Here is a 13,054-nt window from a genome sequence, read left to right on the forward strand (position 1 = left end):
TAAGACCACCAGCTCCTCTTCCAGAGGACCCAAGATCTGTTGCCATTATCCTGATCAGGCAACTCACAACCACCTATAACTCCAAATCCAGGAGTCTAATACCATCTTCTGGCCTCGAACGGTACCACACATACATGTGGCATACACATACATACACAATAAATAAATAAACAAACAATATTTTTATTTAGAAGAGTGTTAATAACACTTTAAAAAATGTCTTGAAAAACTGAAAATAATAATAGTAATAATAATAAACATTATAAACATAACTTCCCAGAACTACCATTTATTAAAACACACAAACACACACACACACACACACACACACACACACACACACACACACACACACACACGGCATGCTTATAAATTACAGTGACAGTCTTGTGAAAACTATAAGGCAGGATTGATTTGACAGGTGTTGGACATCTTGCTTGAAACTCAGTTCAAAAGGAATGCCTAATGTTATCCTCAAGAAAATGAAGTAAGATCTAATTTGTTTAGGAGAGTAATTGCTAAAAGTAGCAACTGTATCAAAGAGGGACTTGAAAAGTTTATGCAAACCACCTTGGCTATCCATGCAACCCACCCTCTCAACCAGCTTTATAAAAACTCCCCACCATTTCTCTTTCTAATGCTGAGGATCCAACCCAGGGCCTGTGTGCTAGGTTCCCTGCTCCAATCCTGCCTTTAACAAGTCTTACGACAGGAAAATAAACAACAGCAGCAACCCCCTGGCCTTCTCAGTGAGGGAAAACCTGATACCTGCCTGTGTGTTCAGTGCTTGCTATTTGCTGGGCACAGTCCTAGATAACATACATTCAGAATCTCATTTAATTCTCTCATTTACAAATGATGTGCTTATTCCTTTTGAACAGATAAGGAAATTCCCTTTTGTAAATTATGAATGTGTGCCTGAGTTTATGCATGTATACTGCACACATGCAGGAGCCCTTGGAGATCCTAAGGGGGTTGAGATTCCCTGGAACTGGAGTTAAAAGTAGTTGTAAGCAGACATGTGAGTACTGGTAATCAAGCCTGGGTCAAGAGCAGTAAGTAATCTTAATCACTGAGCCATCTCTCCAGTCCAGAAACTGTATTAGAGATAAGTATTTAATAATTTGTCAAAGATCCCACAACTTGTAGTGTATTTGAAAACAAAAACAAAAACAAAAACAAAACCTGAATCTGTCAATCTAATTTTAAAGCCCAAGTTCTCTGTGCTTATCACGCACAAGACCCTCGATTCCAACACCCAGTAGCCCTGAGGGAAAAAAATTAATAAATAAAACCCCAAACACAACTAAAAGCCCAAGTTCTTAACCTTGGCTACAATAAAGTGGCAGAAAAGCAACCTTCTAATATTGTAAATATGGATGGTTTTCAAAATATATTTAAAGTGCTATTTGGGGGTTATTTTTTTGTTCACTGCTGACATAGAGTTGACACTAAATATCTGAGTGTCTTAATAAACTCTACTCCAAACTAATTTTTTTAAAGTTTCAACAACAAAACAGGTATTAATCAAGTCTTACATAATACGAAGGGAAATTTTTTATTGAACATCGACAACAGCATACAAAAGACGATGTCCTATGCTGGTTAATATATATAGGAAGGAGGAAAAAAATCCCCTTGTGATGATTTTAATGAGAATGGCCCCCAAAGGTTCATATATTTGAATGTTTGGTTCCCAGGTGGTAGAACTATCTGGGAAGGGTTAGGAGGTGTGGCCTTGCTGGAGGAGGTGTGTCATTCCAGGCAGGCTTGGAGGTTTCAAAATCCCATGCCATTCCCAGTTAGCTCTCCCTCTTTCTGCCGAGTGCTTGTGGATCAGATGTATGCTCTCAGCTACTGCTCCAGCACCATGCCTGCTTGCCTGCTGCCATGCTCCCTGCCATGACGGCCATAGACTCTACCCATCTGGAATCTTCAGTCTCCAAATTAAGTGCTTTCTTTTATAAGTTGCCTTGGTCATGGTGTTTTGTCACAGCAATATGAAAATAACTAACACACCCCTTCTTATACATCAAGGAAAAAGACAAACTATCACTCAGTATCATTAGTGCTATCAGACAATAATACACAAAGCTCTGTTAGAATACAGAACACCAACCAACTCAGACTTTCACAAAGTCCCTGATCTATCAGCAGGGCTGTATGTATAGAAAAACTGTTTTCCAGACCAAGGAGAGTAAAGGAGGAAGTAGAGAAGACTTTCCATTCAGAGTCCTGCGATGGTAGGTAAACCTGCCACAGTTCTGTGTGGCAGACTGCACGTGTTTATATACAACAGTAGGTATGGAAACTGGTACGGCAACTAGAAAAGACAGTTTGAATCCAGAGAGAACAGGTCTTTGACCTCCCCAAAATAAAAGGTTTTTTTTTTTTTGGTTTTTTTTTTCTGTAAGTCAAGAAACTTTTAAGCAAATTTATTTTTAGACTGGCATGTAACATGAATCTTAAAAAGTCTTATCAATAAACAAACCCAGTGCCAGTTATTGGGGTGAATGCTGAGAGATCAGAGAAGCAGAACAAGCCACAGCTTCCTCACTGGCAGTACAAGAGAAAATGAATTAAGAACCAGACCTGAAGAGAGTCAACCTGGGAGAGGCAGAATCTGAGCTAGCGCAGCAGTTATAAAGAAAAAGGAAAACTATGACACAGGATGAACAAGATTTGATGACCAATTTGAAGTAGATGAACAAAAAAGACACAAAACAAAGATGATAAAGATTTATAGGTCAGGAAGATTAGCAGCTAACCAAATCACTAAAATTGAGACTATAAATCAGACTTGGTGGTGAACATCTGTAATCCTAGTGCCCTGCTGGCAGATCTGTGAGTTCTGGGCCTGCCAGGGCTACAGGGTTCAGAAAAACAAATCAAGCAAATTTTGATTTTAAAATTGAGACTATATGAAGGTGAGGCAGGTGAAATGCTATCTGAGGTCAGCCTTGGGCTATACTACAAGTGCCAGGACAGTCTGGGCTACAGAATAAGACATTGTCTCCAAAAGGAGAAAAACAAAAACAAACAAACAAGCAAAAAGTAGGGGTTTTGTTTGTGGTTTTGAGACTACACGAAGCTCTCTGGTGAGAAAAACATAATAAACTCTACATCAGGTTGGGGTGCCTATTTTCCAGTTTAAGATCAAAGAAATACTGTTATTCCCTATCTGTACCTCATTCTAACTGTCCCAGGTCATGAACCTTCCACTCAAGGGAAGCCCAAGCAGTAACATGGGTTTGGGCAGCAACCCAGTTTTCCTTCTAAATATAAGGACTTTTTCTATCAAACCATTTTACTCTATTTCTAGCAACTATACATGGCTTTAAACCATGATGAAAAAACTGAGGAGTTCAGAGTATAATTCAATAGAGTGTGCTTACCATGCATGAGGCCCTGGGTTCAATCTCTAGCAACTCCTTCCCATAGTGTAAACTACAACAGTAAGTTGTTCATTTATAAAGAAATAAAACTGTTGTAGTGTAGTGGTACACACCTGTAATGCCAGCACTGAAAGGCAGAGGCAGGAAGACTCTCAGCTCCAGGTCAGCCTGAGCTGCACAGCAAGCCTTGATTAGAACTTTAAAATTGTCTTATTATTATGAGTACAGGTGTTCTCTCTGCACATATGCCTGTGGGTCATTAAGGCACGCAGAGCCTGGTAAGACTCAAAGAGGACATCGGATCCCCTGGAACTGAATGAAATTAGAGTTGTGAGCTGCTACTGGATGCTGAGAATCAAACCTGCATCCTCTGAGAGAGAGCAGCCAGCGCTCTTAATCACTGGATTATTTGACCACTCCCTTGATTCAAACTTTAAAAAAAAAAAAAAAAAATCTACTCAAAGAAACGGCAAGAATAGTAATAGTAATTAACCTAATCACTGATAACAATTTTAGGTCACTATTCATTAGGACAGCAAGACTTTAAAAATGGCTGAAGGAAGCTGGCTAGATGAAGGCACTTGTCATATAAGCCTAATAAACTGAGTTACATGCCCAAACTAAGTGGGGAAGAGAACAACTCCATTAAGTTGTCTTCTGACCTCTCCACACATGGGCGCTATGTCACAGAAGCCCACACACACACACACACACACACACACACACACACACACACACACACACCAATAATAATAATAATTTCTAAAAAAATTATAAGTGAATGAAGTAGATAAGAATACTCAAAAGATAAAGTATTTCATTGGTCCTGTCAAAATATGAGAGAAATGTGCAATCGTACACAAAAATATATTTTTAGCTTCAATGTGTCTTCATGATGAGCAAAATTAGAAAACAGTTGAAGAGATAAACAGCCCTATTCCCCTAAAAACGTGCTAAAGACAGGACAAGAGTCACCAAATGTTTAATTATGAGTATTTAAGAAAAAATAATTACCATACTATTTTAGCTGTCATAATAAGGGAACAGGATCAAAATCAGATCCGCCCCCCAAACTAAGACAAAGTAAGAAATAGGATGAACCGCCCAATTAAGATCCTATTCGGCGTAAAAGTAGCAGATCCCCTTTACTGAGCTATCCAGGGTATTCATCGGGGGAGGAAAGGGAGGGCGAGAACCAGAACTCTCCACCAGTGGTCCTGCGGGCTGGAAAAGCGACTGCGGAGGCAAAGGAAAAGTGTGGAATGACTCCTTCGCCGTCCGCACCTGCCGAAGGATAGGCAACCGACCGGGAACCAAGCGGAATTCTCAGGGTCCCAGCTGAGCCCTCCCGCCTCGCTCCAGCTGTTACCTGGCACATCCTCCGTGCCTTCCATCAACATATCCTTCGTGAAGTTTGAAATCTGCCCAGTGAGGGAAGCCAGGCTGCCCCCTACTTGACCCAGAGACTGGCCCAAGCCGGAGCCGAGGCCCCCGAGCCAGGACGACATCGCTGCGGGTGGAGAGAACGACGTCCGCTCCAAATGTCCCTGAACGCCGGGGCTGGTGCCGATCCAGACGCCGAGGACTCGCAGGACGCGGCACTCCCACCGACAGCCGCGTCAGAAAGCCGAGGCCCGGCCTGGCCCTTCACCAAGGGTTCGCCGCTGTGGACTCCGTGGGCCCCACGAGGCCTCTGCTCATTCCCACGACTTCCCGCCGTGCGACTGGAACACTTCTTTCTCAGCTTTAGTGACTTTCCTCAGTTTCCTGGGCCAGTCCTGCCAACTCAACGCCGGCCGCCATGACACCGCCGGGAAAGCGGCAGCGACCATAGAGCTCCTCCGCGATGGCGTAGAAGGGCTGCTGCCAGATGCGTCCTAGGCGCGAAGGACTGTGGGATTGAGGAGGACTGCGTGTGGGGCTGGCCGGACTGGTAAGCTTGTGGAGGTGGAGACCTAAGAGGCAAGCAGTAGCCTGGTGCTTGCCATCTGCGCAGCTGCATTTGTTTATAGGCAGAGGCAACCTTTGGGGGATGTCTCCTTAACTCTATCCACAGGAGCTATTGCATTGCAGCGAAACAACTCGACAGGATCCACCCACCACACAGGAGAGCGACCTCAACACACCCACATTACTCTATTTAACAGCCTCTGCGAGGCTGCTCCGTGCCAGAGCCTTGGAAACGAGGCTACAAAGCTGCAAAACCGGGCTGCAATTCAAAGAGTCCAAGCAGAAGCACGTTTTTGGTTTTGGTTTGTTTTGGGTTTTTCTTGACAGGGTTTCTCTGAATAGCATTGCCTGTCCTGGAACTCTTAGATCCACCTGCCTCTACCTCCCAGAGTGCTGGGATTAAAAGCGTGTGCCACCACTGTCGGGCTTTTTTTTTTTTTTTTTTTTTTAAACCAGTTACCCTGTAGTTAAAGGAACATTGGGAATATACCCAGTTTGTAGAATCTGATGACGCCTATACTGAATTATCTCTTCCTGGAATCTGAATAATATTACCGGATATATATTTGGGTTTAGGGGCGCCTTCAGGGGATTTTCAGCTTCTGTGTCCCAGAGCAAGGAATTGGACAGAATCATGATGATAGTAGTAGCAAGGAAGGCGAGAAAATGCATCGAGAGAAAAAAAAAAAAAAAAAACACAAAACCAAGAAAATAAACAGACCAGAACATTGTAGTGATGGCGTTGATGAGCTACACATTCACTTTGATTTGATGGAGAACTTCTGGTGCTGAGGATTAAAATCAGAGACTTGAGCACACCATGCATATAGACTTAGCTATACCCTCAACCTTTGAGACAGGAGCTCCTGTAACCCAGGTTGGCTTGGAACTGATGACCTTCTGCTTCTACCTCCTGAGTACTGGAATTACAAGTATGTAATTACATCATGTGTGTCTTTTAAATGTAGCATACACAATCCTCGAGTGATTAACATGTCTGCTGTTATTCTGGGCACTAGGGGTGTAAGAGAAGATAAATGGTCTGTGAGCTTATAAAGATTGTGTCCCAATGGGAAGGCACACCTAGACAAAATGTAGTGTTAGACAGGTGGTAATGACTGCCATTAGGGACAACAACAGTAATACGGGGTAAGGACAATATGGGCATGACATGGTAAGTGGAGCACTGGTAATGCAGAGAATGGTTAAGGCCTCGATAAGGTAATTTTGAATAGAGACTTGAAGTAAGTTAGAGACACAGATAAATGGGGGAAAATAGACCAGGCAGGAAGATAAAACTGAATACAAAGTCCTTTAGACAGGAGTGCCCTGATCTATCGTATTACCCTGATAAGTAGCATGATATGCTATCTTGGATATGCTTCAAAGAGACGGAGAGAACATGAGACAAGAATTGTCAAAAACCAGGTTGGAAATGGCTCAGTTAAGCAAGTGCTTATTTCACAGACATGAGGACCCGAGTTTGATCACCAGACCCCACATAAAAAAACATAAGGCATGGTAGCACATATGTGTGCCACAATGCTGGGCAGAGACAGGAAGACCACTGGGGCTTATTGGCCAGCCAGGCTAGCCTAACTGGTGAGTTCTAGGTCAGTGAGAGACACGGTCTCAAAGGAATGTATGGCTTTTCTGAGGGTGACGAAGTTGTCTTCCGGCACACACACACACACACACACACACACACACACACACACACACACACACATTAAAAAAGATTGTCAGAGCCAGGTGGTGGTGGCACACTCCTTAGAACTCAGGAGGCAGAGACAGGCAGATCTTTGTGATTTTGAGACCAGTCTGGTCTAAAGAGTGAGTTCCAGTACAGCCAGGGCTACACAGAGAAAGCCTGTCCTGAAAAACCAAAACCAAAAAAAAAGTGTTTACATCAGCAGCACATATACTAAAATTAGGATGATACAGAGAGCATGGCCCATGTGAAAGGATGACACACAAATTTGTGAAGCTTTCCAAAAAAAAAAAAAAGAATTGTCAGAGGCAAGGCATGGTGGTTTATGCCTTTAATACCAGCATTCAGGAGACAAGTGGATCCATGAACCCCAGGCCAGCCTGGTCTACATAGCAAGCTCAAAGCCAGCCAGAGTAAGATGGTGAGACCCTGTCTCAAAAAGCAAAATGATAAAATATTGTCAGAAATCAGTCATTATGGAAATTGGGTTGAGTACACAGCTGTTCATTGTACTAATCTTGCTTTTACATACATATATATATATATATGCCTGAATTTTATTCTAGTAAGCTTAAAAACATACATTTGATAACATTTGACTTTAAAATGCTGTTCTAGTTTGGTTTTCTGTTGCTGTGAAAAAACACCATGGCCAAAAGCAAGTCGGAGGAAAGGGTTTATTTCATCTTACAACTCCCAGGTTACAATCTGTCACTGAGGAAAGTCAGGGCAGGAACTCGAGGCAGGAACCTGAAGGCAAGAACTGAAGCAGACATCATGGAGGAGGGCTGCTCACCAGCTTACTCCCAGGCCCATGACCAGCTCTTTCTTATATAGTACAAGCCCGCCTGCCTAGGGATGGTACCACCCACAATGGCTGATCTTCCTGTATCAATTAAAGCAAAAAACAAAAAACACCCCATAGACATGGCCACAGGCCACTCTGATGGAGGCAATTCTTTAGTTGAAGTTCCCTCTTCCCAGGCAGTCAAGCTGACATCCAAGATTAATCATCACAGATGACTCTTCCCTTTCCTGCCAAACACCCCCATAGTTAGCCTGAGTGTTCCTGATCATCATTCAGGAAGTTGCCAGACCAACACAGCACAATTAAACACATCACATCAGAGAGAAGCCCCATGCCTTAGTGGTTCCAAGCAGTAAGTCTTAAGTCAGAAAAATACTATTAGCTGTGCCATTCCCACCCCATCTCACTATGTAGCCTGGTTGCCTGGAACTTGCTACCTAGACCAGGCTGGCCTCAAACTCTATAATAAAGATGCACCTGCCTCTGCTCCCAAGGACTAAGATTAAAGACATGAGCCACCACTCCCAGCATTTTCTCATTAATACTATTTACTACCCATTTCCTTTGTGGAAAAATAGATGTGATGTTTCTGTATTTCTTATGTCCCTATTCCCTTTCCTTCTGGACTCTAAATAGTGTTACCATAATTACTGAGAAGTCATCAATGTTTACATGGTGTGGTTTGAGTGAGATGTCCTCTGGGGTATTGTTTGACTACTTTGTCTCTAGATGGTGGTACTGTTTAGGAGGTTATGGAACTCTTTAAGAGGTGAGGCCTAGCTGCAGCACTAGAGGCAGGACTTAGAAGATTACAGCCCAGCCTCGATACCTGTCTAGTCTTGTTTCTTGATCTGCCAAGATGGGAGATGTGGTAGCTGCTGTGATGACCTGTCCCCTGAGAAACTGTGAGCCCAAACTGGTCATTCCTATGTTGTCTCTTGTTGAGCATTTTGTCACAGTGGCAAGAAAGGCAACAGATTATTTACAACTTTGTTCACTGCTGCTGAGCATGTAGTGTAGTAAACAGTTCTCTCACAGGCCTTGAGAACATTCATATTCTGAATGAGTAGTATTACTCATGGTTGTTTCTAAGAACCTAGAACAATGCATGCTCAATAGTAAGCACACAAACTGTTCACTGAATGTTACATGAATGGACTTTCTCTGTGGTGACCCAAGAGACAAAGGGTGGTACAGGTCCCTGGCACAGGGTAGAGAATGTTCAGGAGAAAACAATGCTAGCCAGGCATAGTAGCACATACCTGCAAATGCAGCACTCAGGAGTCTAAAGCAGATCCTAAAGTAGGAGATCCCAAATGTTCCAAGTCAGGCTATATAGAAAATGTCTCAAATTAACAAAAATGAGTTATTAATGTGCTTTGTCCCTCAAGGTTAGGAACAATTGAACAAATATTTAAAACCAGATTTCAAGGGAAAATGTGGCATTCTGTTCTTGGAAAAGATCTGAGGAGAGGTACAGGTATAAAGGCCATTGGCTTCAGTCTCAAACAATGAAAATTGTGGAAGGCTTGTGTATCTGGGATCAGGTGGTAACGTATTCTGTGACAGGAATCTGGGAGGGCTCCCCTGGTCTGCTTCATGCATCACTGCAGCTGTATAAAAATATGCAGCTCCACAGACCGCTTCTCCTCGTTCCAGCTACAAGGTCCTGGTATAGTGGGCCTCAAACTGCATTTAGGAAAAGCTCCCACAGGACGGAGATGCAGCTGTGCCTCCCAACAGATTGAATAGCAAGGCTACAAAATGAACAATAAACACAGAAAGTTAATAGAAAAGCAATCATTCTCTTTATTTAATAATCTCTGATATTTAAAATACAGCTCATTAACATCCACACCAACAGAACCCTCGGTGTTCAACAGTGCTTTGGAAGCCCAGCTTTCGAAGGCGTAGACAGACGGAAGACCTGTGGAGTGGCAGCCCGTAACTCTAGGAGACCGGGCACACGAGAAGGGCTGCAGAGGTGGGTCCTGAGCGAACAGCACTGCCACAGTGCATCGTATTGGCCAGAAGACAAGGCCTTTTGATTTCACGGCTTTTGCGCTTAAGTTTCAAATATTTTATTTATACAGAACAGTCATTAAAAAAAAAAGTTATTCCTATTTAGTCCAGTGTTGTAGAAATTAGATAATCACATTTCAAATGTCTGCTGTCCTCTTAAAAAAAAAATCATTAAAAAAATTCCAGGAAACATACCACCTTTAAACTATGCAAGAGACAAGTGAGTATTCCCTAAATAACTGCATTTCCCACATACTTTCCACTAATACCTTATCTATGACTGCAGTTTTAAAAGTGTGCTGGCACTATTAAACCTCCATAAATTTAGGGAGTATATTATTTTGTGCTAATTCTTAAAATAACAGACCATTATAGAAATAAAAAAATCCTCAAATTAAAAAAAAAGTCAATATCCTTGTCATTCATGAAAGACTAAACAAAACTTTTTACTATGCATAACACTTTGAAAAAAATACAAAACAAGTTTGTTTCTTTACCTTATTATTGACAAATTAGGAATGAAGGGAGAGTTTTTGTTTTAAATATGAAAAACAGAAATTATCCACACTACTGATTAATCTGCTTTTTCTTAATTAAGGTCACATGTATTTAGCACTTCATAGAGCTAAAATACAGCAGACACTTCACTTTGAAAGTATTCCCTTAAGGCCTCTCTAAATGTAGACTGCATTTTGAACTTTTGTTCCTTTGCAGTGTTAAGGACTGAACTCAAGGCTGGGGTCACTAGGTAACTGCTCTACCACTGAGCACATCCTTGCTGCTGAACTTAAAGCTGGAATCAAAGGTCTGAATCTGAATCCTCTTACTAATTTAAAACATCAGGATTTCCCAGCTTAAGACCTTCAGATAGAAGTCTGGTTCTGCACTACCCAATTTGGATTTGTGCAGGTCACAGGGACCAGTTTTAAGAATTTAGTAATTCCTGGCACTGGCATGACTTAAAAATAGTACCAAACAGGCAAGTATTCAAAATGTGTGGTTTAGACTCTGACATGAATAAAACTTACTTTAATCCACTTGATATTAAATAAAACAATTCAGGCTACTCAATTTGAGCATTCTTCCTCATTAACTTTGGCTTCATAAAGAAAAATCAAGTTTGCAGGGGGAAATAAAGCACCACCTTAAATAACACCTGTGAATTGTAAATGATTTGGCCAAGGTCTTAAAAGTTTAGTGTAGAATTTACCTGCACTACTGTATCAAACAATTTATATCAGTGAAATGTCTGCATATTGCTGTCTTGTTTTTTTGTTTTTGTTGATTTATGGTTTGGGCCAGACGGCAGCTACTCTGGATTTTTAAAATATAAATAAATTCATGACATCCCAAAATAAGAAAGTGGTCTTTCCGAAGTTTCTTTTTTCTTTTTCTTTCTTTCTTTCTTTTTTTTTTTTAAACACAAGGTGTCACTGTGCAGCTCTAGCAGGTTTGGAACTCACTATATAGACCAGGCTGGCCTTGAACTCAAAGAGATCTGCTGGCCTCTGCCTCCTGAGGACTGGGATTAAAGGCATGCAGCACTATGCCTGGCCTTCCAAAGTGTTCTTACACTTGCTTATGACACTAGCATCACAACTGTACATATTTTATCTGGTGTGTAAGTTATACATTAGAAAAAAAAGATACCAGTAGTTTAAATATTAAACATTAAGGTGCTCCCAATTGGTAAAAACAGAATGGAAATGTCAGTCAAGTCCACAGCACAACTGTGACCGTGGATTTCCTTGCCCCTGACTGTCATGCAGTGCTGTACATATACAGGCAGCTCCTGGTGTATGAACTAGATTCATAAAACTGTTGCACTTTTGTATACTGTGGTTATAAGCATTGGCATCTTTTCATACTGGCTACTCATTAATAATGAAATTTAAATGTTCAGGTAAGCCTAGGTCAATCCGAAAGAGATGGCAGTTAATAGTGAGTCTGGATTTGCCTTGCCAAATATAACAATTCATAACAAACTAAAAAAAAATATATATATACTCAGATATTCAGTGTATGCTCAGTTTCTCTTCAAAATGTCTCTAATAAAAGATCAACATGCTGTATTTCATAAGTGATCTAACTAGGGTGTGTTACATGAATGTTTTATAAACTCTAAAGTTAAAATTGAAATGCATATTGGCTTTCTCATTTTTCTATCAGATAGCTCATCAATCAAACTGTATGGAAAGTTTAATGTGATTTTTCAAAGTGAAAAGGAAAGGGCCAATGTCCAGACAATGTGACTGGCACACTGGGGTATTACATACTTCAGTCTAACACTTATCTGTGAATAGTAAGAAAGGTCCTAACTCCAACATCCTAAAGTTACACAATTCTTCTGAACCTTTGCAATGACTAAAGAAAACTTCATAGATTTTAAAATAAGACTGACTAATTTTTCATAAAGCAAACTCCAAAAAAAAAAAAGCCACTTTAATTGGCACAAAATGATTAAGAAAAAAATTCACCTGTTTTGGAACTGGGAATATAGCTCAGAGGTAGAGTACCTGCCTAGCACACATGAGGCCCTGGGTCCAATCTCTAGCAAAACAAAACAATCTGCCCTATCCAAGAAAAAACTACTTCATAATCATAAATAAAAATACTTAGCCGGGCGGTGGTGGCGCACGCCTTTAATCCCAGCACTCGGGAGGCAGAGCCAGGCGGATCTCTGTGAGTTCGAGGCCAGCCTGGTCTACCAAGTGAGTTCCAGGAAAAGGCGCAAAGCTACACAGAGAAACCCTGTCTCGAAAAACCAAAAAAAAAAAAAGTTAAGATTATTTAAAAAAAAAAAAAAAAAAACTTGCATTTTTTGCAGTTCAACAGCAATAAATCCTACATCAAAAACTTTCCCTGATAAAACGTGTGCAGAACACACACCAGTAGAACGATATACCATTCTTCACCTTCCTAAACTGTTGGCTAAAATTTCTTCTTGGATTTTACCTATGTACAAGTCAACATTCAAAAGAGGATAGAGAGGGAGGGAGGGAGGGAGAGCAGATATCAGGATCTATGACACCCATGAGACACAGTGAATTTTCACCCAAATCATACCAAAGTATTGACCCAGAAAGACTGTGCATCCCAATTAAACAATGTTTATCAAAACTAAGGGCTTTCTTATTTACAGACAGAGCCATTCTGACTTCTGTAATT

The 13,054-nt window shown here is 41.2% G+C and overlaps 1 protein-coding gene and 1 pseudogene across 4 annotated transcripts in view; one reads left to right on the forward strand and one right to left on the reverse strand.

Annotated features, from left to right (window-relative positions):
- Nucleotides 1–5,262, reverse strand: part of Trip11 (thyroid hormone receptor interactor 11) — a 78,643-nt gene extending 73,381 nt beyond the window's left edge. For 3 of the 4 annotated variants that reach the window (XM_028888299.2, XM_028888301.2, XM_028888300.2), the window contains exon 1: nt 4,765–5,262. In XM_028888299.2, the coding sequence (XP_028744132.1) occupies nt 4,765–4,903 (139 nt within the window). In that variant the 5' untranslated portion in view covers nt 4,904–5,262. The remainder of the gene's footprint in view (nt 1–4,764) is intronic. The other variant, XM_028888298.2, reaches the window with a different exon arrangement.
- Nucleotides 5,263–7,245: 1,983 nt separating this feature from the next.
- LOC114706082 lies at nt 7,246–7,346 on the forward strand (annotated as a pseudogene).
- Nucleotides 7,347–13,054: the final 5,708 nt, after the last annotated feature.

This window comes from Peromyscus leucopus, chromosome 14 (genome assembly GCF_004664715.2).
Source record: "Peromyscus leucopus breed LL Stock chromosome 14, UCI_PerLeu_2.1, whole genome shotgun sequence".
In the NCBI taxonomy this organism is placed as follows: Eukaryota; Metazoa; Chordata; class Mammalia; order Rodentia; family Cricetidae; genus Peromyscus; species Peromyscus leucopus.